We start from the raw sequence: 27482 nt of genomic DNA on the forward strand, positions 1-27482 counted from the left end.
ACTTGCCAGGTGACTTCCCACTGTAGGAGACCAGGAGTAGTTGGATCATTAGAACTGATGTGCCAGCTTTTTAGAAATCTGTGTCAGAAAATACCCAGTTTTTCTGCTTGATTTTTTTCTCCTGTGCATGGCTGTGCAAAGAGATGCAAAATACCTGCTTGGAAATGAGATACTACAGCTTTACGTCCTCCTGCTCCCCAAGTGCAGTCTCAGTAGACCCATAAGTGGGTCCAGGGCTTCATGTGGTCATCTCCAACAACCCAACAGCCCCTTGGCTTGGTGCCCTGCTCCCCTCTGGCCCTGCCCAGGTGCGGGGAGGCACTCAGTACCCTGAGGCTGTGCAGGTGCCCTCATGGCCAGAAGCTGCTTTGCTTGTACATTGCACTTTCCTTGGGAGCCAGGAGCTGCGTTTCTACTGAGTCTGAATTGGAAGGTTTAAGAATAATTAACCTGAGCGATGTGGGTAGCTGATTATCGAGGTGAAAGATGCTGACACTTGCTGTTCCCCCAGGTAGAATGCAGTCTGAGGCAGTGACAGCACAGGGAATCTGTGACTCCACTTGACAACACTGCTAGAAAAGTAAGACACCCCTTCACGTTAAGGTATTAACTGGCAGGTTAAGAACACCAATTAACGATAGATATGAGTGTGGAGATGATGTTGCATATAAAAGTGCACGTTTTCTTCATGCATGGTATGTTTTTACTATTTCATAGCTTGGCCTTTGGTCAGAGGGTGCCGTGACTGAGAGGCTCGTGATTTACAGCGACTCCTTTCCTGTTTGGTGCTGCAGCTGAACTTCAGCTGATGCTGGGGGATGAGGGTTGACATGTGGTTGGGAGCGGTTTGCTCTCTGTGCTTGCTGATTCCTTTCCCCCTTTTTTTCTCCTTTTCCCCCCTTTTTTCTCCTTTTCCCCCCTTTTTTCTCCTTTTCCCCCCTTTTTTCTCCTTTTCCCCCCTTTTTTCTCCTTTTCCCCCCTTTTTTCTCCTTTCCCCCCTTTTTTCTCCTTTTCCCCCCTTTTTTCTCCTTTCCCCCCTTTTTTCTCCTTTTCCCCCCTTTTTTCTCCTTTTCCCCCCTTTTTTCTCCTTTTCCCCCCTTTTTTCTCCTTTTCCCCCCTTTTTTCTCCTTTCCCCCCCTTTCTTTCTCCTTTTCCCCCCTTTCTTTCTCCTTTTCCCCCTTTCTTTCTCCTTTTCCCCCTTTCTTTCTCCTTTTCCCCCTTTCTTTCTCCTTTTCCCCCTTTCTTTCTCCTTCCCCCCCCTTTTTCTCCTCTTCCCCCCCTTTTTCTCCTCTTCCCCCCCTTTTTCTCCTCTTCCCCCCCTTTTTCTCCTCTTCCCCCCCTTTTTCTCCTCTTCCCCCCTTTTTCTCCTCTTCCTCCCCTTTTTCTCCTCTTCCCCCCCCTTTTTCTCCTCTTCCCCCCCTTTTTCTCCTCTTCCCCCCCCTTTTTCTCCTCTCCCCCCCCTTTTTCTCCTCTTCCCCCCCTTTTTCTCCTCTTCCCCCCCTTTTTCTCCTCTTCCCCCCCTTTTTCTCCTCTTCCCCCCCCTTTTTCCTCCTCTTCCCCCCCCTTTTTCCTCCTCTTCCCCCCCCTTTTTCCTCCTCTTCCCCCCTTTTTCCTCCTCTTCCCCCCTTTTTCCTCCTCTTCCCCCCCTTTTCCTCCTCTTCCCCCCTTTTTCCTCCTCTTCCCCCCTTTTTCCTCCTCTTCCCCCCCTTTTCCTCCTCTTCCCCCCTTTTTCCTCCTCTTCCCCCCCTTTTCCTCCTCTTCCCCCCCCTTTTCCTCCTCTTCCCCCCCCTTTTTCTCCCCTCCCCCCCCTTTTTCTCCTCTTCCCCCCCCTTTTTCCTCCTCTTCCCCCCTTTTTCCTCCTCTTCCCCCCCTTTTCCTCCTCTTCCCCCCCTTTTCCTCCTCCTCCCCCTTTTTTCTCCTTCCCCCTTTTTTCTCCTTCCCCCTTTTTTCTCCTTCCCTTTTTTTTTTCTCCTTTTCCCCCCTTTTTTCTCCTTTCCCCCTTTTTTTATCCTTTCCCCCGTTTTTCCTTCCCTCCCCTCCTCTCCCCGTCTCTTTTCCCTTCCTACCCCCGTCCTTTCCCGGCCCCGTGTCTCGGGCGTCGCTGCGCGGGGCCGTGGGCGCGCGGGGCCGTGGGCGCGCGGGGCCGCCGTTGGCTGCGGGAGCCCCGCCCGCGCGCACCCGCCGTGTCCGGGGCGACGGGCGGGACGCGGCCGCCGGCGCTCGGGGCCGCGGCAGCTGCTCGGGGCCGCGGGCAGCCGCCGCCATGAGCGGGCCGCAGCCGCGGTGAGTGCGGGGCGGGCGCGGGGCCGGGCGCGGCGCACGGGGCTCCCGGGGCCGGGCCCCCATCCCCTCCGCCCGGCCGCCCCGTCGCAGGGCGCCGCGGGGCAGCCGCCGCCGGCCCCTGGAGCCCGGCCGGGCGGGTTGCCGTGTCGGGGACGCGGGGCCGTGCCGCCAGCGGCGGGGCCCTGGAGCCGTTCGCCGCCGCGGGCGCGGGGCCGTTCCGCGGTCCGGCTGCGCGGCGCCCGCCGGGGCGCTCGGTCCTGCTCTGCGTCCCCCAGCCGTGTGCAGACGTGATTTTGGCGGCGGGTGCAGGGGCAGGAACCGGACCCCTGACTTCAGGCGCTCGCCTCGGCGGTTGGAAACTAATTAAACCGAAAAATCGGGCCCGGGCTGTGTACGTCCAACTGTCCCGAATACCGCTAAACGGGGAATCCTGAACTAGCGGTGATGTGTAGGCTCTGGCCGTGATGCCAGAGAAACAAACGTGATGCTGATGTTGCAAAGAGCTTCAAAACTAGTCCTGCAAAATACAGATAAGTGAGCTGGGCTATGCCGGGAAGATTCCCTGCAATTATCATAAAACCCTGGAATTTGTGGAGAGAAGAATAAATGGGATAGAGTCAGAGGAAAAGGAGTCCTAGAAATAGCCAGAAAAATGGACTTGGTAGACTGACTGTGATATGGCTGTAGCAAAGGTTTGGGATAGTAGCATTTAAAACTGGAGCTTTTCCTTTGCTGTACCGTGTGTGACACGCCACTTTGTCAGTTCTGTGCTTTTGTTTGTTGTAGAGGATTTAGAGGTGACATTTGTGTGTTGTCCTTGAGTATTTAAATCTCTGGAAGAAAACTCTCAAGTCATGAGCTGGTGTTATCCCTTGGTTGCTGATATAGTTTACTATATGTGGACGGGCAGAGGAGTGAGAACAATGGTCTGCTTTGCTGAAGAGCTCGTTTGGGCAGTCACCAGGTTGAGTGATTCTTGACATTTATCAAATAACTTGCCATTAGGGAAGTGCTGCAGAAGCTAGAGGTTGCACTATTCTGTGAAGCAAAGAAGGAACCCCGGTCTGCATGGCAGCAGCTCTGTTACTGCAGCAGCTGCCTCTGTTTCAGCCTTGTCACTTGTGAGCAGAATTCTGAGCTTTATTTCCAGGGATGATCTGTGAGTCAGCAGAGTGAGAAGGCAGCACTTGTGCTGCCAAGCAAGGGGCAGGCACTGCTGCTGCCCTTCCCCAGCGCTGCACATGGCATGCCACAGGTGTCCCTTGGTATGAAGGAGCACAGGGCTCCTCTGGAGCTGAGCTGTGAGAATATGTTGTGTGTTTTGGGCGGATGGCACAGGTCCAGTTCAGAGGAGAAGAGCTCACCCCGTCTGCCCTTAGGCTGGGGAGGATGCCAGCCCCTCATCTGCTGGAGCACCCTGTGGCTTTGACCCCTAGGGATTCCCTCAGAGAGACCTGGGGCCAAGCCCAAGCGTAGTACCTATATGAGCCACACTAAACCTGCCTGAAATCTACTGGGGAAGAGTGAACAGGTCAGCTGAGAGGAGTAGGAGAAGTGGCAGAAGCTGCAGTTGAGCACAGGTTTGCAGGGACAGCCCCAGCTCACTGTGTGACCTGTGGGTCCGTGGCAGTGCTGGGTATCCGTGTGCCTCTGCCTGAGTGGTCAGTGTGTGCTGTTGTCCTGGCTGCAGGGGCGTCCAGCCAGGCAGGAGCTTGGGCTTCCCTCGGCAGCGGGGCTCTGCCAAAGCCCAGCATGTCCAGGTGCATTCTTTCCAGTAGTTTAATAGGCTTTGGTTCAGACCTGAGGCGTTTCCTTAGCTCCTCTGAAGCTTTGAGTTTAATTCAGCTTTGTTGAAGACCAGTCTGTTCCTAATCAAATGAGAAAATACATGTGCAGAGACTTCCTTGAAATGAAAGCTATGCTTGGCTGGGAGTTGCCTTTTAACTAGTTCTATGGCCCATGAAATACTAGATGGAAGGAAGTAGAAGGAATTGGACTGAGTTTCGTCCTCTGCCTCTGTATGGAGTTGCCAGGTGATACTGTAAGTCAGTAGCACAGTTGATATCATCTGATGGTTTTGAATGTGAATGCAAACAGTGGATTAAAAAAGTAAGGTAGGACAGTTGCTATAGTACCTGTGTTTAATCAGCATGCAAAGCAGAGCAAGCTAAGGTTTAATTCATTGTTGTGAGGCCACCTGTGGGATTGTTGTGAAAGCCCAGGTGAATTCCTGTAGGTCCATAACCTCTTTGTTTTTTCAGATTTCTTTTTTTTTTAACTTGTTTTCTCTCTGCTTGAGTATGCTTTTGTGTGTGGTAACTCAGCCACAGACGTTTGTCTTGAGTTATCCCATTGAAAGATACATGACAGAGCAACAGTGGCGTTTAAAGCCAAAGGAATCAAGAGATCAATCTCTTGTTGTGTGATTAAAACCTGTACTGCCTAGAGAACCTGAAGGTCAGGCTGAACGTATGATGCAATGACTGTAATTTGGGGTTGAGCAGGGCTGCAGGGCCCTGCTTGCATGGTCTGCTTCTCTATGTCTCTATTGTTTTCCACCAATAAGTAGGAGAGATGCAACTGTTCACTTTGTGTTGTTCAATGTATGCATTAAAGAGATTCTTTAGTATATTGACTTGGGAACTGGAAAAAACGTGAGAGGTTCTTGCATTTCATTCTTATTGCTCTGGATACAGTCAATGTCAGGGGTGATAAAGGAGCAAAGACACTCTAAATGCTGCGTGCTGCGACACCGACCTGCTGAGGGTCAGAGTTCATTGTGTGAGGAGGCTGCTCTGGGAGGAGACCCTCAGGGCTGGGGTCTGCTGGATGCTGTGCCTGGATGGTGGGATGCAGTTGGATGCTGAACTGCCATATCTCATGAGAAGCTCCTTGTTTCTGATACAAGTCTTCTGGACCAAATAAGATGTTGCTTTTACATAATCTAATGGGCATTTGTCTGACAAAATGCTGAGCAGGATTCGTCAAGACAGCATTTTGTGCAGCAGACTGTTGGGTAGGTCTTTATAACTTCAGCTGTGATAATTTGGCTGTCAAGGGGGTCATGTGTCTGTATTGATTTTATTTCAGGTTTCTTCCAGCCTACAATAGCCTTACAGACAAACACTTGGCTGGGTACTTCAGCAATGCCAGGATAAGGCGACATCTTCAGAGATCAGGATTGGTGAGATGGAAAAGTATCCTTTTCTGTGAAAATAAAGAGAATTCTTTGTTTCTTTTGACATTGCATGACTCAAACCACCTTCTGTGAAGGTGCTGGCGTGTGGGCTGCTGCTGGGTGACGATTGCACTGTAGAAGTGATGTGCTAACAGTCAGTTTGTAGGACGTACTCCATAGCATATCATGCTGAATGCTTCCACTGCACCTTCTGTAATGCAGCAGTCACAGTGCTTACCTGCATGAAACAGAATGGTGGCAGACATGGATTGGTGATCCTGGAGAGCCTCAGCTTGGCCTCAAGCCTCTGCTCAGTAATGCGGTTTCAGTGAGTTATTCCACACGGTACCATGCTGCTGCACTGTCGTGGTGACGCGTGGACGTTTGTCAGTCTGCTTGTATTTCACATCCAGGCAGAAGGATGTATTTCATGGGGAGATTCTGATAAATTCAGAATGGTTTATGTGTTTGCTCCATGCTGCTTTTTGCTCATTGGAGTTGGCCAAATTTGTCAGTTTGCAGATACACAGAATCATATTGATGCTGCTTTCGTTAAACTGTAAAATCGAAGCATCTTTGACTGTACTAGCTGTTTAAATAGCTTCAGTGCTGCTCTTGAAAAAGTGTTTAATGGAACACTGAAGGATTTGGTAAAGGTGGATGTGCTGAACACTTAAAAAAACCATTCATGCACTCCTAGGTGTGACTGTGCTTAGCACAGGCAGGTGCAACCCCTACACAGTAGGGAGGCAAGTATTTAACTCCCCTCCACTGACTTAGGCAGTGACCCATGAAGAGTAAGGCTGAGCTCTCAGCTCTTAGGAAATGTGACTGCTGCTCTCCTGCTCTCTTCATTTGTCTGCTGGTGGACATGGGGTCAAACAAACTGCAGTTCTGTGCTGGGAAGGTGGGTTCCAGCACCGTGGCAGAAGCAAGAGGTGATAGCTAACTGGGAAGAGAAAGGAGTCTTTTTGGGCAGAGTGGAACCTCCTGAGGTTCAACAAGGGAAAGTGCAGAGTCCTGCAGCTGGGAAGGAGCAACCCCCTGCACCAGGACAGGCTGGGGGTGACCTGCTGGAGCAGCTCTGCAGAGAGACACCTGGGAGTGCTGATTGATAATAAGCTAAATATGAGCCAGCAATGTGCCCTCGTGGCCAAGAAGCCAATGGCAGCCTGGGGGCAGCAAGAAGAGTGTGGGCAGCAGGTTGAGGGAGGTTCTGCTCCCCCTCTACTCTGCCCTGGTGAGGCCTCATCTGGAGTCCTGTGTCCAGTTCTGGGCTCCTCAGCTCAAGAGGGACAGGGAAGTGCTGAAGAGAGTCCAGCACAGGGCCACCAAGATGATCAGGGGACTGGAGCATCTTTCATATGAGGAAAGGCTGCGGGAGCTGGGGCTGTTTAGTCTGGAGAAGAGGAGACTGAGGGGGGATCTTATTAACATGTATAAATATCTAAAGAGTGGGTGTCAGGAGGCTGGGACATCCCTCTTTTCTATAGTAGTCAGCAACAGGACAAGGGGTGATGGGATGAAGCTGGAACACAAACAGTTCCACTTAAACATAAGAAAAAACTCTTTTACTGTGAGGGTGAGGGAGCCCTGGCACAGGCTGCCCAGAGGGGTTGTGGAGGCTCCTTCCTTGGAGGTCTTCAAGACCCACCTGGACATGTTCCTGTGTGACCTGATCTAGGTGACCCTGCTTCTGCAGGGGGGTTGGACTAGATCTCTAAAAGTCCCTTCCAACCCCTACCATTCTGTGATTCTATGATTCTATGATTTTTGAGAAATTGTATTCTGTTTAAAAACATACTCTGTCTTCTTTTTATTTACATGATATTTGTTTATGGCAGATCTCAAGGAGTGGACGAATAATACCTGAGAAAGAATACCAACTAAATGCTATGAGGAAGAATCAACAGCGATATGTACAGGAGTGCCTGGCTCGTGCCATATTTCATAAGGTCCTTGACATGGAGGTATACACCTACTACTGATGTGTGAGCCTTTGCACGTACTTCCCTACTGACAGCCAGTGGCCATTAACCTGTACTGCACTGTTTCCCATAGCTGTGCCCTCATGATCCCCTCAAAGGCTCTCTCCTGCTGGGAAAAAAGACAGTAACAAGTACTTGATGCTCCCCTTCACTGGCCCCTAGTTGTTAAACCACACTGTCATTAGATCTTATTCTGTGCCAGCTCCCTTGCTGCTCTTTGTCAGTCATCAGATTGTGGGATGAAATTCACAGAGATAGTTTGCTTAAAAAAAAAATCTTATCAAAACAAGAGAGTTTGAGCAGGGCTATGTGTCTTTATCTGAGTACAAAGTTTGGGCACGTTCCTGTTACAGATCAGGAATGGAGTTGGTCCCTGCAATGTTACACACGCTCAGTTGTTTCCTTGCCAGTGTTCATACACACAGGTGCAATGCAAATGGATTGAATCAATCCATTAGCTTTGAATCAATCCAGTAGCTTTGTAACAAAGGTCAGTGAGGGTGCTAAGAAGAACAGAAAAGAGTGTTCTTACGTTCCTTGACATCTCATACTTAATGTCCATTAATGAGATTTCCCTTTCTCTTACATTGGCAGCGTCATCATCAGCTGGAAATGAAAAGGAGGCTTGAAAATTCTGTGAGGAAGGAGAGGGTGCAGAAAATCAAGGTGAGGCTTGAGTGCTACTGATGGGACACAGCAGTTGTGCTCTGTGTTAATAGCAGCCATGGCTCAGGCCAGAGAGAGGTTCGTTGAGACAAGTATTCTGTCTCTGATGGTTATGGAAAAAGTACAAGAAACAGACAGATGGAGGATGATCCTGCCCCAGGTTACATCTCCTTCTGTGCAGCAGTTCAGTCACTTCCATTCATTCCTTTTGAATCTACTTAATATTTTGGTTCTGCAGCGTTCTTGGTTGTTGAATTTAACTGTGGGTTGTGTGGAATGGTACTTTCTTGCATTTTTGCACAATAATTAATGTATCTGATGTCTGATAAATTGTTTGATACTCCATCCTTCTTGTTATGAAAAAGAGTTAATAACTGTCCTCCTTTTCCAAAGCATTAGTGGTTTTACATCTCTTTTTCATATTCCATCTCAGTTTTGCCATCTGAAGATCCTCAGCCTGTTGGATCTTTCATACGTGAGCCACTTCAGGCTTCTCATTACCCTTGCCATTTTTTTCATCTTGTCTAGTTCTACAATTTCTGTTTTGAAATGGGGAACCAGAACAGGATAAATAATTCAAGATACAGTTGCAGTTCTCCTCCTGGTAATTCTAGATGCTATCTTCTTTTAGCTGCTGCTGAGCACTGAGCTCACATTTTCAGTCATTTGCCTCTCCACGTGATATTTAGCAGAACCAGCATGTAAGTAATGAAACGAGGTTTCAGAAGTCTTTATGAGTCTTTGGTGTCATGTAGGTAGAGCTTGACTATGTAGTTGTGAGAGTCCCCAAAATCCCACGGAAGTCAATGGTTCTCCTCGCCAGGAAGTCACTTGGACTCACATTGGAAAAGTTTTACTCATTTGGGCTGAAATAAACTCAACATCTCATTTATTTATTAGGAGCCTGCACATACAGAGAAGGATACATTGAGAAGCTTGCTGCTTAAAAACAACATCAAGTTTTTTACATGTTAAATAATGCATTTATGAGCAAGTCATTAAGTAAAGAAAGGAGAGTGTTTTAATGACAACCACTGACCACTGTGGTAATTGCAAAGGCTTTGTTTCCCAACTGAACTCCTGCTGCTGGACAGTCACCACAGCAATTAAGACACCCTGCCAACGGGCTCTGGACTGGGATAGTTTTGGAACCTAAACCAGAACTGCTCCCTTCAGTGAGAGGTGTAAGGGAGACGCCTACAGATACATGATCCGTATCTCTGCTGTGATGCCACACCAGGACACAGGCACCTGGCTGGAATTAGCACTGTAATTTAATTCTCACCTCATACATTCAGTGAATTTGGCTGAGTATCTAATATAAAAGGAGAGACAGACGACTGAGCAAGAGAAGATGAGAGACAGAGCTATCTGTTTCCAGAAGGGTAGTCAGCCCAGTGTGGAGCTTTGGAGGAGAAAAGGCAGGGAAGGGCAGCAGTCAGAGCAAGAGAGTGGCAGATGAACTGAAATGTAAAAAATAAACAGACCTTCAACCAAACCAAGAAGTGGGAGATACAAGAACTAGGCAGATGAATTGAATTAGGGGGGATCAGTAGCTGGAGAGGGCTGCAGGGAAATGAATCAGAGTTGGCAGCAAGTCTTCTCCCTTGTCCCTCTCTCTGTGATTTCCTTTCTTAAGCAGGTGTCCAGTCAGGTCTGGGCAAACTGGTCGTCATAGCTGTCCAATGAAACACATGTGGAAGGCAAGCTCAAATGTGGCTGTTAGAGTCTTTAGTACCTCAGAGATGTAAATTGTGTTATTTTAGGTGCAACAATCCAAAAGATCAGTGGAAGGTGCTAACCCTGTGCGCATCCCACATCCACCGCTTGGTCCAAGAAACTATGGGCTCCATCTTTCAGCAGCTGGAGAACGAGTTGGTCACTCACAGCTGGTGAGTTCCACCACATGCTACAGATGTTGCAATGTGAGCACAGGCAGCTGGAATCGTGCACATCTACCTGTGACATCTGTCCTTTGTCTATAAGCATTGACTGCCCTGAGTGTTCTGGATTAGGGCCTCATCCTTTGTTACTTGAGGCTGATTTTCCTGTTCAGGATTGTGTTGTTAAAGACAGATCCCAAGAAGCTGATGTTGCAGGAATGGCACATCAGAACCTAGAAGAAAATAGCCTTCCTTTCTGATAAATCTGCTTTCATCTTTCCCTTTTATGTACCTTGTTACCCAAGGTTAGGCTGTGCCCAGTACACTGTATCAATAAAAGCTGTGGCTGAAGGAAAGTTTGCACACGTTGTAAAATCCTGAAAGCAAGGGAGGTCTTTTAGAAAACAGAGTTGAAGGGGTGAAGTAAGACTAAAGCTCACTGCAGAAAGCCATGCTTCAGAGCTCTGACTCAGGAGCATCTTACTCTCTGTTAAAAGGGAGAAAAGGAATGTTAATATACTCTTGAAATATACTAAAGTCTAAGGTCAAAGGTGAAATACATAGTTCAGTTTTAATGTGGTTCTCCATTGTAATAATAATAATTGGTGCAGACTGAAGAGACACTTTCAGTCCTGAATGACCTTCTCCTCTGCATCCCATACAGAGGGCACGTGAACCTGTAGTTGGTTACAGCGATGGACATCCTTCTCATCAGCACCGAGCCAAGGAACCTGCTTTTTCTAAGAGGGTGAGTTCACTCACTTAAACAGGTTTTTCAGTTTTTATCATTTTAAGGGGTATTCTGAAGGTCATACAAGGGAAAGATGAAATATTGACCAAAATAGGCCCATTTTTGTCATGCATTCCGTGTGTCCATGTGCTGAAGTCACCAACACATAACACTCTGCCATTGTTTCTGTGAGTCCACTACTGTCATGGTTTGACATGACAGCCTTTTCTGGTAAGGGGGAAGGGGCTGCAAAGATGGCTCCTGCAAGAAGTTGCTCACAACTCTCCCCAGCTCAGAGCCAGACCCACTTCTGGGGCTGAGCCAATTAGACGCCTCCACGATCACTTTTTAAGAAGAAGCCGGAAGGGGAGGTGTCTTCCTCCATCTTCTTTTCTTGCTTCTGCCCCTTCTTCTCTTCTTCTGGCTGGTGGTGGTGCAAGGAGTAGGAACGGTGAGAGAAACAACCATGCGGACTCCAAGGTCAGTGATGAAAGGGAGGAGGTGTGCTGGAGCAGAGACTCCCCTGCATTCCATGGAGAGACCTGGTGAAGCTGAGATTTGTTTGCATTTCTTTAAAGACCCCGCATCAGCAGCAGAGACTCATTTTGATAATGAGCCCGTATCAGGGGCAGAGACTCATTTTGCTAAAGCTGACCCCGGACCAGGGGCAGCAATTCACTTCATTAAAGGCCCCGAGCCAGGGACAGTGATTTTGGCCGGAGGAGACCTTGTCCCGAAGGAGGGGCCCTTTATCACTATGGCCGGAGCAGGCCCTGTCCCGAGGAAGGGACCCAATATCCACAGCGGCAACTGTGGGGAGGAACCCACGACAAAGCAGCTCATTAAACTTATGCCCAGAAGAGGCCTTGTCCCGAGAGAGGGACCTTGCAACTGCAGTGAAGAATCCACGTCAGAGATATTCACCAAGGTCTGTGTCCCGTGGGAGGGAACCTGTATCGGCAGAAGCCGCAGCTGCTGGGAACAACCCACACCAGAGAAGTTTGTTAAGGACTGTGTTCCGGGGGAGGAACCCCATGTTGGAGCAGGGGAAGAATGCCAGGAGTCATCCTCATCTGAGAAGACAGAAGCGGCAAAGCCCATCTGTGAGAGACTGACCACATCCCCCACTCCCTGCCCCCCTGAGCTGTTGCGGGGGGAGGAGGTAGAGATATCGGGAGCAGTGAGCTGGGCCTGGGAAGAAAGGAGGGATGGGGAGGGAGATCTTAAAGTGCTGGGTGTAATTTTCTCATCATCCTACTCCTTTTTTGCTTTTATTCTGTTCTGTTTCTTGTAGAATAAACTTTCCTACTTTCCTCTCTAAGTCGAGTACTGGAGTCTGTTTTGCCCAGAACCATAGTTGGCAGTGAGCCCTCCCTGCCCTTGTCTCAATCCACAACAATCTTGCTTATCTTTTTACTCCCATTTCACTGGGTCCTCCGCCATCTTAACGAGGGTAGGGGTGAATGGGGGCATCGAGCGAGAAACTGTCGTGGTGCTGTTGTGCTAGCTGGGCCAAACCACGACAACTACCTTTGCTTCAAAGCTACACTGTGAAAAGACAAGTTATGATCAAGAGTTATTTTGGATGCTCCAGTGTTTGGATGTTCAATTAGAAGGTCTGAAGGGGTCTGGCTCTTTGGAGGCAGACTAGGAGATTTGATTTCTTGAAGGTACCCAAGTGTCACTCATTGCTTTTTTTCCCCCCCTTTATGATGCTGCTCTGCACTGGAAACTGTACAAGCAGATTTTGTCTGTTTTCTTTTTCCTTTTCTAGTCTTCCTGTCGACCAAGCACAGCTCCAGGAAACATGCCTCACCCAGTTCGCCTCCAGCCGCTTCACATCTGTGCTGCCGTGGGAACTGTATCAAAGGCTTCCAGCTCTAAACAGAAGTGCCATGCACTTGGACATGATCAGCAGTTTGCCACTGGGGTGAGGCCATGTTTCATTTTGAAAACAGTATAATTTTAGGGATAGCTTTATAACACTGCTTTAGTAGAGTAGTTCCTAGAGCTGCATACAGCAGGCAGCATAGCTTCTGAGTGGTTATCAGCTTTTATTGAAACTCTCCTTCTGACCTCCTCTTAGTTTTCAAGATCGTGTCTTGCTAATCTAATGCTCACTTCTTGATCATAGCCAGGAAAAACGTAGTGACTTGTCTTTTATAGTCTAAAGTCTCTCTGCATGGAAAATTTTCACCCCCTACAGAGATTTTCTGTTATGTAGACAGGGAGGCAGCCACCTGGTTAACACAAGTAACTCAGCAATATTTTCACACAGTCTTACAAGTTTTCATCTACTGCTGCAAAGTGGCAAAAACTCCTTTCAGTTGTTTTACCATTCCTCCTACAACATCAGACTGTCAGGTTCAGAGAGTGAGAGCTTTCTGGAATAGCCAAACATGATCTTTGCATGTATGCAGTCACTTTCAGGTGAGATTTGGACTCGTCTCCTGTTTTATAGAGAACATCACGGAACTGGCTTTATAACTGGAGGATTTTGGAATGGGACTGTGACCTGCCACCACTGACTGGCAGACACTGTATGAATAGCACCTTTCTGCTCTGCGTTGTGCTGGTCATGAACCCTTCCCCAAGAGTTTGCTTACACTTTCTATATCTGCTTAAATGTAAATGATTGCTTTAATAATCAGTACTGACAAGGCAGCTAAATCAATCATAGGTTATGAAGACACGATGCAGAGCTCAGATCCAGAGCGTGCAACGTTCGCAGAATTTTTTCTCTAGAGATGTCTGACCTTTCAGGGCCCTGGGCCTCAGCATTTCATCCTGGCCATCACTACAAGTGGGAAAGATGCATTTTGAACCCCAGCTTGTATACTTGATGCCAAATGATGTTACTGTTGGAAGATTCCAGCTGCTTTGGAATTTGTTTGCCAGAGAGCACAGCAGTGTTGTGGGGTTGTGCACGGTGCTGTGATCAGAGCTCTGCGTCCTTATGTGGTTTAAAGTGTTGTAGGTATCTCTGAGGGGGATGTGTTCAATGAATCTGCCCATTGCTTTGCCAATTAAAAGCACAGGAGTGTTTTCATGAGCAAAACTGCAAACACAAAATTAAGGAGTTGTTCTAGAGGGATGTGTGTTACTAACTGTAGAGAGCAGGCAAACCATGGCTCGTTCCATGTCCTTGGAAGCTATTTTCACATAACCTATCTAACCTGGTTGAAATGTTTTTGCAGGGAGAGAGGTCTGCCTTAAGACATATGAGTTCAGTGGAATATGTGACTGGTGTCTCCCCATATCAACTCCCCATCATTAGCAATTATGTGATACCGGTGCCACCTCCCCCTCCGCAAAAAGGAGACAAGGGTGTAAATGCAGTGAGAAACGGGATGGCCAGAGCCAGGAGATTTCGTCCCATCACTGCACCAAATGATACAGAGCAACTTGTAACAAAGGTGAGTTCTCTCTGTCTACTGTTCTGATTGTGTGTGGGCATATTTCCTTCCCCAGTGCTGAGAGACGTGTACACCTGTGTGAAAGAAAGAACATATATCACTATTAATATATAATTGCCACCCACCTCTCTATATACTAAAACATTTGGTATTTTTGATCAGTTAGGGGGAAAAATGATGCTTAAACAAAAATTCCACAGGAATGCTTAAAGCCTGGTGTGTCAGTCAACTCTGACCATATCTAGAACCTGGGAGGAATACACGACGTGTCTTGAGTGTGCGAAAGCTTCATCTGCCAGGTTGTATCTCTAGCCAGTTTTAACTCCTGTAAAGGAAACTGTAGGAAGCCAGGATGGGAGGGAGGACATGGGTCATTAAACGTGGTCTCTGCAGTTTTGGGCAGTTCAGTGCATTGGTTTTCAGTTTGAAGTATTTTCCCACCCTTATGCGTGTTACAAAACACCAATTTAAGCAGCTCAAGGCCCGTCTTAAAAGACTGGAAGCCTCCAGTATCTCCTGCACATACATGATCTTCATGCTCACCTTTTGTCAGAAGCTGAATGCATTTTTGCTGCATTTCCTGCTGCAGAATTCCAGAGCACTCAGCAAGGCCTCGTTACGCAGCAACGTGTTTATTACCATGGTCTTCCTAGGAAAGAGTGTGCATTTATGTCACAAAGACACTTGTTACAGAGATGAAATCAAAGTCTACCAGCAGCACTGTGGAGGAGAAAACCTGTGTGTCTACAAAGGCAAGCTATTGGAAGGAGGTGAGGGTGAAGAGCCACAAAGTTCATGTTGATTCTGGCAACATTTTACTGTTTTTGCTAAAGTGTTGGTGTGTGGTATCAGAGGGATTTCAGCTGAGCTCAGTCACAGGCATCCAGGGATCTGTATTGTGTCACACTAGGAAAAGGTGAATTGTGTTCTGGGAAACTGGGAAGAGGAGATGACTGGGAGATTTTCACTTACAAGGCAGAGTGATTCCAGAGATCACCCCCATAATTCCAGCCCACAGAATCCCCTGTGCTTGCATTTGCATTTATACTGGGTGCAGGAAGATGCTGCAGAGGCCTCTCCCTTCAGCCTGTGCCCGAGGTTATGGGTATGCTGCAGTGTGCCTCAGGCCTGGCTAGGGCACTTGTGTCCCAGCTGTGAGGAAGGTGTCCTTTGTGTGTGTTCCTCTGTCCCTAGCCTCTCACACATTCATACCTTCACACCTCTGAGGGAACCTGCTGAAGGACAGCGTGGCTTCCTCCCTGCTGCTGTGGGCTCAGTTTACTTGGGAAGTGTGCTGTGACTTGGGAGTACAACCCATTCTCCCCCCACCCCTCCCCATGATCCAGCACTGAGCTGGGTGTCAGCCTGAGTGCCCTTAAGGCCTGGATGCTGAACAGTGGCCTTGCAGAGCAGCTTGAAGTGCCTCCCAAAACAGTATCTTTCATCTGCTTAGTGTTGCTGTGAGTATGGACCAGTATTGGTGGTATGGACCAGTATTGGTGGTTCTGCAGGCCCAGAACCACCAGTGCTGCAGCTGCACTGACCTGGAGCCTGGCTGCACTCTGCAAGGCACATACCCTGCAGGTGCTGTGACATCCTCCTGCACTGCACCATGTAGACACACACCAGGACACTTACACTCCATGCATAAAGTACACTCTTGTAAGGCAAGTAGCAGAGTTAGTTTTTGTGGGAGGGGAGCCTCTGGTCTCTGTCCTGCTGTAGCACTGAGCAGCCGAAGTGACAACCAATTCAATTGTCACAGGTGTGTACAGCTTGGTGCTCTGGGGTTGGGAGGAGACAAGGCTGTTGTGTGGGGAGGAGGAGGTAGAGTTTTACCAACTAATACAGCTGGGAAGCAAAGAAGCCGAGGTCAGAGGGCTGGGGATCCAGAGGAGACACAGCAATAGGCTGATGGTAAAGCCTAACCTTTTTCTTTGACCCCTTTCCTTTCTGTGGTTACAGAGACCTTCCAGTTTGTCTCAAAGAGGCACCATGGTTTCCCATTCAGCCTCACCTTTTTTCTCAATGGGATCCAAGTGGACAGGCTGAGCTGTTGCTGTGAGTACAAACATCAGAAGCGCTCCAAGCTGGGAGGCAGACATGGATACTTCATGTTTCTCAATGTGGAGGGAGCATCTCCTTGCTACAGGTATTCTGTGACCAAATTCTAAGGGAAAAAATCTCTGTTGTACCTTATTTTTTCTACTCCAGTCTAACATTGAATGTCATTTATGTAAACATGTCACTTGGTATGTTCCCAGTATTGAAAAGCATCTGAATGCCAAATGGATGTAGTGGCTGTAGACTTCAGAAAAGGCCTGAATCTCAGCTTTTATGTGACTCCTAGAAAGATTTGAAGGGCACTTTCTGAATTAATATAGTCTCTAGAAACTGCTTAATTTCTTCCTGAGTCATCCCCACTCCAGTCCTCCTGCCCCTCTTAGTGCTCTCTCTGTTTTTCTATCTCTTGTCAGTCCAGGCAGCCTTATCTGGGGGCTAGAAATTATCTCCATTAACCAGATTCTCCCTATGAACGACGTATAATAAGTACTGATAGAAATAAACCAGCAGGAAGGGAGCTGCAGTCAAGCCTCACATTAAAAAAAACACCAGTTTTGGGGATGGAGAAGATTTTAAGACATAGTTGTCTGTGAAGAAAATACAGTTTTCAGAGAAACTTGCCATTAGTGGAAGTTCCAGTGGCAGTTTCATCCTCTGCTTTCAGATTTGAACCAGTGTACCACATACAGAATTCAATTTCAGTCTCCCTTCTTCCCCCACCATTATTAGACCCAGCAGATAAACAAAATCTTAGCCACAAACCCCGAATTATCACTTTAGTGAGTGTTACAGCAGGATCTGGGTACAGCACACATCTGACTCGCAGCTTGTCTGCTTTCTCAGTGGTTTTACCTTCACAGATCATGCATGGTGTGGCTTAAAATGAATGGATACTTGGGATAGTTTTGATTTAGATCTGTTTATACTTGTCTTGTCACCCATAAGTATGGACAGCCTTGCTGTCCTTCAAGGAAGAACTGTGTCTGTGTTGGTGGAGCTCTTGAGGATTTCAGGGTGCTTCTCAAGTGAGTCATTATCAGCAACCTTTTTGTCTGAGTAGCTGGTTTCACTGCTGATAATGAACTCCACAGCTGACAGTCTGCCGCCTCTGTATTGTTCATAGGAAAAAAAAAAAGTGGCACTTTCCATTTTTCCTTATTTTATAGGTGCATTATTGCAATGGGTCTAGACAGAAAGCCATCCCCTCCCAAGAGAAAGATGGAGGAGGACCACGAGGAAAAGCATGTGGATTCCCAGGGAAATGGAGTACACAGTGAGCCAAGTAAAAGCAATGCTGAGCAGAAATCAAGCAAAGAGTCAGTGTTAGTCATCTTACCGAGCCATGAAACAAGCGAGGAGACTACTAATAACAAAATGGAGACTGGACAGGATCACAGAAAGGAAGAAAGGAAAATATCGTCTGATGGTGAGAGTGAAGATAGTCATGATGACATCAGTAAAAATGGTACAGTACTCCAAAGCACAAGCTGAGGATGAAAAATGGGAGATAGGTGATTCTGCAGAAGGTGTGGGACTGTAGGCATCCAGCTTTATCTGGGGCATCCTCTCCTGGGACACCTGAGGTGTGAGAAATGTGGTGATGCCCATGTCTGGGCAATAAAATTAGTGGGGCTCCTTTCGGCCAAGCAACACAATGAGACAGACACATCTGACACCTGCCCAAACCCCCAACTTTCTCACCTGTCTGAGCTTTTGTTCCTCTGCTCCAGGTCTGCCAGCTCACCTTTCCTGCCTTCTCTGCCCCAGCCCTGCTGGGATGACTGTCCCTTCCCCCTGCCTGACGCCCCCGTTGCTGGTTGGAGCTGCCTGACCTTGTGCCTTTTGCTTGAGTCCCATCATGTCTCTCTTGTCAGTGATTTTAAAAGACTGGAGAGAGGCTGTCCCTGCTGAAAGTTTGCCCAAAGGGGTGTTTCTTGTGTCAGGCAAACATGTAATTTATGGTATAAGGAGCTCCAGCTGCACACTCAGAATGGCCCTTTCCCCAGTGCCACCTTGTGAAGGCTTATGATAAAGTCTTCATCAGAGTAAGTCAAATTTAGGGAGGGGTTTTAATTCCTACTCCTTATTTTTACTTTTGTAATTCTGCACTGCTACTGCTCAGCTTCCCTGTCAGTCCCTGTCAATGTGTGTGTGATTCATCAAGCCCTTTTCCTTCAGGAGGTGGGCACCTTTCTGACAGTTAACTAAGGAGGCCACACTTCCAACAATGCAGTTGGGATCTCAATTGATTTTTACCAGGGCAAATAAATCTCCTCATCCCCTTAATTCTCGTTGTCTGGGTAATTGTTTATTTGCCTAATTGGTTCTGTGTCAGGTACTCTTCCCTTCTGTCACTTCAGTACTTTGAGAGCACTGACAGGAAGAAAAAGAGGTGAGCAATAAAATCTGAAAGGTGAGAAGTTATGGCCACAGGGGACAGCTGGTGTGTCAGCAGTGACAGCTCTCCTTCACAAGTTAGGTTTGTTGCCTCCCTGCTGCATGCTCAGTGAGCTGGTGGTAGCAGTGGAACTGCTGAATTTTAAATGGAAGTCACTGACATTGCTGTGCAGGCTGCTGCCAGAGATTTTAAACAGTACAGCCTTGACTGGGACAGGGAGGATCCTTTAACAGGTCTACATGAGGACAGGCTTTACCTATAGAGCTGAGCAAAGTTATGTGTCAAATGCTACAACTTGTCAGGCTGGTAGCCTGAGATGAAATCCAGACCCTGGTGATGTAAAAATGTCACTTCTTCTGTAAGCTTTGTTTGTACAAGGGTTTGTTCTAGGGACCTGAAGGAGCATATTAGAGCAGTGTGTAACAGGATGTTGTCCCAGCACCCTTTGGCTGAATTTCACCTCTTGGCTGATTAACCAGATCAGTCCACATTTACCTTGCTCCAGCTTTCTCTTACAAGCTGCTGCTTGTAATTTTTTCCCATTGCAACAACTTTTTCTCCTGCAATAAGAGACTCTTGCAGTTTACTTCTGAGTCTGCCCAGCTCTTTTGCAGCCCTTACAGTGGCCAACGATTCCTTTTGTTCGGTTTTTAATGTGTTAGTCATGTCTGATGCATCATTTGGTAGCTTTACTGCATTTTTCCACTCTGTCTGTGAAGAATATGACGCTTTTTGATGCTCTTATGGTCCCTGATTGTGGTCTCGTAAAAAGACTGAGCAAATGCACAGGGAAGAGGAGATGAATGAGGTTCACCTCTGTCTGCCTAGGCAGACTTTGTTACTTGTGAGGTCTGTTTTGCATCTCACAGGATGATTCTTTTATCTTAGAGTATGATGAAGATTTTGAAGCAGATGAAGATGAAGAGGGACAGGCTGGAGATCAAATGAACAGAATGTCAAGGTCCTCCTCAGATGATGAAACCCATGATTTAGATTGTGAAAAGAAGAGTAAAACCTCAGCACAGACCGTGCAGACCTCTGACAGCGAGGAGGGTGAAAGGGACAGATATTCTGACAGTGACTCCGAGGATGATAGGCAAGGTTAGTGTTCTACATGAGCCTTAGAGGAGTTGACCTGGTGCATGTTTTACAAATGTAAACATATGTACATAGCTATGTTGAGTCTGCACAGGAAAACCCATGCAATTCCTGCTGAACTGGTAACAGAAAGCTTTCATCTGTTATTGATGCTACTGTCAGGTTTGAAACATCTTTGCTCATAAAACTATTGCAGCGATCAAAAAGGACTCCTTTTGGTTTTCTTGTGCTGATCATAAATAGCTGTATTTTTCTTCCTTGAGTTTGACTTGTGTCTCCTTGAACCCATGAGAACTTCAGACCCCAGCAGTTGTGTGCAGCAGTAAGCCCTGCTGGTCAGCTGAATGTTAGATGAAGAACTACTTTGATGGCCACTGTGTTTTTTTAGAGACAGTAAATTTCATCTCCAGTGCAACTTGAATGATTTACACATGAATTTTGGAGTTCTGTATCATATTCACTGGGATATCAGGAGTGCAATAGAGGAACTGTTGCTATGGTTGAAATCTGTTGTCAAATGGAGCTCAAGAAACTGTTCTAAAACCCGAGTCTCATTTAGAGGTGCTTTTGGAGGTATATTTCTGTGTGATTCATGGAGCTAATCTGGTTCATTTCCATTATTAAAAGAAGTATGTTAAATGGCTTTGATTTTAACCCTTTAAGACATCTGGGCAATGTTCTTCTATTACACTGACTGGAATTTTGTCCCAGTCTCCTCAGATGGTGAAACTCGGAGATTGGTATCAGATGAGCCTCAGTCCCCTTGTGCATAACAAAGGGAACTAGTCAATAGCCAATCAGTGCAGATGTTCTAGTGACAAATACTAAACCAAAATGATGTCTTCTGTTTCTAGACAGGAGGCCTGCACACTCTCTGTCATCCACCAGTACTCAGTATAGCAGTGAGGAGGACTCTGGTGCTGAACCGATGAAGGTCGCTGTTCAGGGCAAAGAGGACTGTCGTATCAAAAGGACATCTGATAACACAGCACATGCACAAAATGGGGATGAGAATGGGGAGGAAAACCTGCTCAGAAGGGAGGAAAATCGGGAAACTTTTGCACTGGAAAAAGAGGGAATAAATGAAGGAGAAAAGGCAAAAGAAGACTCAACAGCAAGGGAAGATACTGGAATTTTGCATGGAAATACAATGGCCATACAGCATCAGAGTGCTGAAGCTGATGAGGAACTCACACAGACTGAGTCAGTAGAAGGCAACAGAGGGGAAGATGAGGAGAAGAATACAAGTACCAGAGAGGATGATGGCAAGGAAATTCTTCTAGTGCCTTTGGAAACCAGTAGGGTGGAGGTGGAGGATGACAATGAAGAGTCTCCTGGAAGTGAAGAGGGAGGTGGTGAGTACAGTCCCTCTGCACAGCTGGGAGTGACTAGTGCATGCAGGGTTGCTGTGTTTGCCTTCACACCGTGCCGTGGTGCAGCATGGGGAGTGTGGTTCAGGCTGCTCTACTGCCAGCTAAATAACCACCCAGAGCAAAACCCTGCTTTACTGAGTCTTTCTAGTGTTTCCAGTGGAGAGCTTTGACTCTTCCTTTTTACTCCAGTAGCTGGGTTTATATTACAGCAATTCTTATCAAATGCAAATGTGATTTATGACCTATGTGAGAATCTGTGTGCCAGCTGGGGAGGCTGTTGATAACTCCACAGCACTAGATTCAGTCAGATCACCAAAACCATGGTGCAGTGGGTGAGAGTCAAAACTATGTCGGTTGACCCATAGTTGTGTTGCTTCACTGTCATGGATTTGTTGTCAAAAAATCATAGATTTTGCTGAGCAAATCAGTTAGTTGTGTGGCATGTTGTTTTTACTGTTGGGCATCTTGCAGTTTCCACCTTACCTTTATGGGCAATTCATAAGAGACTGGCCACGTGAGCAAGGCTTTGCATTATTGTATCTGGAGAATGGGAGAAGGTGTCAGCCCTTGCTTTGCAGTGTCATCCAGGTCACAGGGAAAAATGCCTTGGATGCTGTTAAATCACAAGCGTAAAGAAGTAGTTGTCTGCCCAGGTGCTGACAAAAAGGAGTGCCCCGAGCCAGCTGTGCAGCCTGACTTTAGAGGGGGCTGGCTGCTGTGGTTTTGCCTCCACATGCTCTGGTCCTGACAGGATTTCTCCCAGCCCATGCTGTCATTAACAGTGCAGAACTAATTTATGACAGGAAATTGTATATGCTGAAGAAAGCAAAAGGAGCAAAATGCTGCCCTGGGGTTGTTCTGCAGGCACCACAAGTGGTGGCAGGACAGGATCTGTCACAAGGGTGGAAATACCTGGGATGGGCTCCTACTGAGCGCTTTCTGGTCTTGCTGTGCTCCCTGTGACAAGGAGATGTTGCTGATCCCAAGAGAGAGAATGATTGTGAGCAGCATTTGTCATCCTTCCCTGGGCTCTGTGTTTTGATAGATTGTCAATTCCCCTTTGTCAAACGTTACACAGGCATTAAACTGCCAAGAATGGGAACTGCCAGCTAGTGAGACCTCAGGCCTGTGCTCAGGTCAGAGTAAAATACAGGCACCACACCTTGGTATTTCAGCAAGCTGAAAAAAGCACTGCCTGTACTTCAGAGTGAGACAGCCAAGGGTTGTCCTGGAGCAGAAAGTGGCTTGTCTTCTCTGCAGAGCTGGAATGTCAGAATGGCTCAAGCAGGTTGTGCACTATGGCACACAGGCCTTTGTCAGGATCTTGGGCCACAGAATGAACCTTACAAATGCTCTCCTGAGGCCTTCCCTGCTCAGCTTTTGTATTTCCTTGCAGAGCACATCTTAGTGCTTCACCCAAGGTGAAATGTGACAGGAAGGAGTGAAACCATCACTGCCCGTTAAGCTGTGGCGCAGACAGAAAGGCTTTAATGCTGGGCCTAATGCTGAGCCTTTGGGGCTGGAGACCCAAGTGGCCTTTCAACAATCTTCTATTCAGGGATGTAGTGATGGGGTAGGAAGAGTGGGTGTCACCATGAAGCAGGAGAAACCACAGGAGGAAGGAGTAGCAAAAGTAAAAAGTGAATAAAAGAACAGTAGCACACACAAGGGTGAGTGGAAAGGCAGAACCAACAGCATAGGAAAGAGCCAACCTCATGGGAAACAAATGAGAGAGCAAAGTGTGTGCACTGGCAAGGGAGAGGCAGGGATCTGGGGAGAGGAATGCGAGGATGAGGCAGAAAACATAGTGTAAAGTCCTCTCCTTGCTGAGAGTCTGCCCTGGGACTCCAGGGAGGGCAGAGCTGTGACATTCCCAGGGGCAGGCATTCACCCTGTGTTATTCCCCTGGTGTAATTACAGAACCCATGGGAAGCCATCACCCATTTTGCATTAACAGCTGAGTACTCTTCTTCCTGTGTGTGCAAACTGCACATGGGCAATTTACCACCTATTTCTGAGTTTGGGATGCCAGGCTGATAGTGCTGCACCGCCCCACGCTCCCTGCCAGGCAGGCAGGGGAAGGAGAGGGCAGGGAGAGCTGGCAGAGTTGGAAGCTGGTCATGCAGAAACATTTTTGCTTAGATTATTGAGAGCAGATGCCAGGATGGCAGCGCTGGAAGCTCAGGCAGAGCACAGGTGTGGGGTGGAAAGCAGCACAGCACGTTTTCCTCTCATCGCCACGTCCCTGTTTTGCTTGGGAGAGGTTGTTCAACAACAACCCTGTACAACACTAACAGAGTTCTCAATAAAACTAATGCTTTGATTATTTCTTAATAGCACCAGATGGAGCTTCCTTGGCAGAAGGAACAAGAACACTTGATGTGCCGAAGGCAGCTGAACAAGTGGTACAAGAAGGGCAGATGGCAGGGGAGAGACGGGCTCTGGAGAAGGAAGACTTTGCTGCTGAGGGAGGAGATGCTTGCACCGAGGAGGCACGAGAAGCAGCACAGCATTGTGTGCCCAAGGAAGACACAGTGGTTGTGCTGCAGGTGGAGGATCAGCTTGTGGGGGAGGAACCTGCGCCTGAAGACAGCACCATGGCAGAGGAGAATCCCAAAGGAAAGGGGACAGGGAAGGGAATGGAGCCTGGCACAGAGGTGGCACCTGGGGAGCAGGAAGTTCTGATGGAGGGGATGGGGAGTGAGGCTGCTCTGGGAGAGCAGGCACCTGGGGCAGAGGGGCTGGCAGGGGCACTGCCGGGCAGGGAGGCAGAGGGGGCAGTGTCTGCGGGGCAGGATGAGCCTGCGGCGGTCTCTGAGGCAGAGGAGGCTGTGGAGGCTGCAGGAGAGACTTCAGGGAAGGAGGCAGTGGGTGAGGTGGTGTCTGAGGCAGAGGAGGCTGTGGAGGCTGCAGGAGAGACTTCAGGGAAGGAGGCAGTGGGTGAGGTGTCTGAGGCAGAGGAGGCTGTAGAGGCTGTAGGAGAGACAGGGCCTTCAGGGAAGGAGGCAGTGGGTGAGGTGTCTGAGGCAGAGGAGGCTGTAGAGGCTGTAGGAGAGACTTCAGGGAAGGAGGCAGTGGGTGAGATGGTGTCTGAGGCAGAGGAGGCTGTGGAGGCTGTAGGAGAGACAGGGCCTTCAGGGAAGGAGGCAATTGGTGAGATGGTGTCTGAGGCAGAGGAGGCCATGGAGGAAGGAGGTTTTGCGGGGAAGGATGTTGTGGTGGATGCTGTGTCTGAGGGAGAGGATGCTGTTGAGGATGCCAACCTGGCAGAAGAAGGGATTGCTGGGAGAGTTGGCCCCAAAGGAGAAGAGTCTGTAGAAGGAGAGGAGGCTGTGGTGAAGCCTGGGGCTCTCCTGGAAATGTTAGGGGACATAAATGTTTGCAAAGGAGAAGCAATACCTGAAGGAGAAGACTTTGTAAAGCCAAATGAGTTTTCCCAACTGAAAACATCAGGGGAGGAGCAGATGGATATGAAGAAAGCTGCCACAGGAACAGCAATATCTGAGACTGGCAAGGCAGCAGAGGTAGAAGAGAGCTGTCTCCTGAGAGCTGAGGATGCAGTGGTAGAGCCTGTGGAGCCTGGCACAGGTCCTGCGTTGCAAGTACCACCTGGACTGAAGGCACTGAAGGTGGATGATGGAGATGATCCCATAAGTGAAGGATCTCAGCTGGAGGAGATCACAACACTGGAGGAAGGCTCAGCAGAAGCACTTTTGAGTGGAAACCCATCTCTAGGCAGCAAAGCAGAGACAGAGAAGCGTGCTGGAGGGGTGATGGGAGTGTCTGAGGAGAGAGCCAGAGCAGAGTCAGGAAGGGGAGAGGAGGCGCTGGGTGAGGCAGCAGGTCCAGGGGAGCTGTGGGCTGGGCAGGAGGGGCATCAGGAGAGCGTGGAAGGGGGAGGAGGGGAGAGGGCTGCTGGTGAGGGGCTGCTGGGCCAAGCTGAGCTGCTGGCCCGGCCGCAGGGGCTGGGGGTGGGGGCCGTGGGGGGCGGCCGGGCAACGCAGGGGGCTGTGGCCGGGGCTGCAGTGCGGCTGCGGGACGCGGGGGGCAGCGGGGGCGATGGCAGGGGGACAGCCCAGGGGAGGAGGGGGTCTGGGGGCGGTGGGGAAGGGCTGGCCCATGGAGCAGCAGCCTGCAGGCAAGGGGGGAACTGGGAGGCGGTGCAGGGGTGTGAGGGAGCGGGGCCATGGCCCGCAGAGGCCGGGGGCCAGGGCAGGGTAGAGCGGGAGTGGGACACAGCACCTCTGCTGTCCCCAGGGCATGGAGAGCCCCGTGCAGCCACAGCCCTCAGGGAGCAACCGGGTGCTGAGGCCTCCTTGAGCATCCCAGCACACGGGGATGGGGCAGTGGGGCCAAGAGGGAGCGGGTGGGCAGGAGACGAGGGGCCTGGGACAGGGCCAGGGGCAGGCGAGGACGGGCTGCAGAGAGGGGCAGAGCAGAGAGTGCAAGTGGAGGGGGAACAGCCAGGCCCCAGTGGAAACGCAGGAGAGGCAGTGAGTGGCTCAGGGAGTGCCTGGAGCGCAGGGCTCAGCGAGCAGAGGAAGGACAGTCCTGTTGGAGGGAACCCAGCTGCCCACACAGCCTGGAGCAGCCGCAGCCCCTCTCAGGTGAGTCCCACACTCGCCCTGGGATGTGCCTCTTCCTCCCACTTCTCATTCTGTCCTGAACTACCTGCTGCTGCTGGCTGGGGTGAGGGGTGATGGATCCTTTTGGATGGCACTTTTCCTGTCCCTGAGCTCTGGCTGCCAGGATCTTTGCCCTGGCATGGCTGGAGCAGCTGCCAGCGCCCGATGCCAGCACACGCTGCCCCACGCCCCGCTCGGCCCCTCGTGTAGGATGCAGCAGGGTCTCTAGCTCAGGGTTCAGCATGTTTTCTGTAAAGCTAACACTTTTTCCTTGTTGTTTCGTAGGATGTTGTGAACCCAGATGCAGTTGTGCCCTCAGCTCAGCCTCAGGATGAGGAAGAGACTCTCCCCTGAGCTGACTCTGCAGCTCCTGCCGGGCCGTGTCCCACAGCGTTTACACAGTTGCTGCAGATTTGTGCTGGTTGGGATCTCCGCTCCTTTGTTTTACTCCACAAGTGTCTGCCACAGCCACCAGCGAAGCCCTGCCCCAGCTGACCCTCAGTGGCATGGAGAAGTGTCCATCCTGTGCAGTATTTGCTGAGAGGCACATATTTGATGTGAGCAGCTCACAGTGCTCTTTTCCTTTTGACCAGGGAATGTCTATAAAATCACAAGTGGCTTACTCACTGGCACAAGACGTTGTCACTGTTGTTCAATAGTGCACCAAATAGGTGATGTGTGTTTCCACCCTCTGCAGCTGAACACACCTGGCACGTGGAGCGTTCAGCATCTAGATTCAGGATTTGAATCTAGGTGCAGGATTTGCCTCTGCAGGGATTCCCTGGGAGGGTTGGGTTTAAAACCAAGGCTGTACTTGGGCAGCTCACCAACCACAATGGCTTATCTGACATGTATCTGCTTTACTGGGCACAGGGTGAAGGTGCAGGAAGTAAGAGGTTTGATTCATTTGTTGTAGGCAAGTCCCAGAGTGACCTGCTGAGCATCTCAAAAGTGTTAAATCATCCTCTCTGCAAATGGGGAGCACAGGGAGCGGGGTCTCCACTCCAGCACTGGCTCTGTGGGGTGTGGAGGGAGCTACAGCCGGTTCTGCCCAAGGGATGGGTCCCCCTGGGATGGGTCCCCCCAGCCATGGGCCTCCACCTGAGCGCTTCCCTTTGAGGGGCTGCTCTGAAGGCGATGCAGAGGTGGGACTGGGGCAGGGTTGGAGGAGGCTTCTCTTGGTACAGCCTCTTGCCAGCTGCCAGCACTTCAGCCACGAGAGAGGGCTGCTGTGTGAGTAGAAGCTTTCCTAAAGGAACGTAGTAGCCAGAGGATGTTGAAGATGATTAAATGGCAGGGTGAGTTTGCAGCAGGGGCAGATGGCTGAGCTAGATCACCTTTTAGAAAAGAAGGTAAAAGAGCTGGTGAGCAGGAGGCAGCTGGACTTTAAAGGTGTTTGTCAAGGGGATGGAGCAACACTTTTTATGCATAGTGTCCAGTGGTAGGACTAGGAGTGATGGACGAAAGCTGGAACACAAGAACAGCTTTGGTGTGTGGATGAGGGGGCCCTGCCCAGGGAGGATGTGGAGGCTCCTTCTTGGGAGGTTTCCGAACCCACCTGAACACGTTCCTGTGCCCCCTGAGCAAGGGAAGCCTGCTTGAGCAGGGGCTGGGGCTGCAGCAGCTCTGCAGGGCCCTTCCAGCGCCCACCACTCTGGGATTCAGGGGTTGTGACTCTCAAGGTGCTCTCGGGCTGCAGAGGATCTGAGGCATCAGGGTCCACAATGAACAATGTGGTAGTGCTTGCAAGGGACTGGAAAGATGGTAATTCATTCTTTAA

General features: G+C 49.2%; 1 protein-coding gene across 1 annotated transcript; it reads left to right on the plus strand.

Moving 5' to 3' along the window:
* The first annotated feature begins 2263 nt into the window (after positions 1-2263).
* Positions 2264-26316, plus strand: ERICH3 (glutamate rich 3). Its single transcript, XM_062003920.1, has 15 exons — positions 2264-2283; positions 5374-5467; positions 7306-7431; positions 8044-8115; positions 9882-10007; positions 10663-10746; positions 12503-12658; positions 13926-14144; positions 14734-14914; positions 16110-16296; positions 17375-17673; positions 19495-19707; positions 20559-21059; positions 23415-25684; positions 25988-26316. The coding sequence occupies exons 1-15, from the start codon at positions 2264-2266 to the stop codon at positions 26054-26056; spliced, it is 4617 nt and encodes a 1538-aa protein (XP_061859904.1). The 3' UTR covers positions 26057-26316.
* The last annotated feature ends 1166 nt before the right edge of the window (positions 26317-27482 follow it).

The sequence above is a fragment of the Colius striatus genome, chromosome 10 (genome assembly GCF_028858725.1).
Source record: "Colius striatus isolate bColStr4 chromosome 10, bColStr4.1.hap1, whole genome shotgun sequence".
Taxonomy (NCBI): Eukaryota; Metazoa; Chordata; class Aves; order Coliiformes; family Coliidae; genus Colius; species Colius striatus.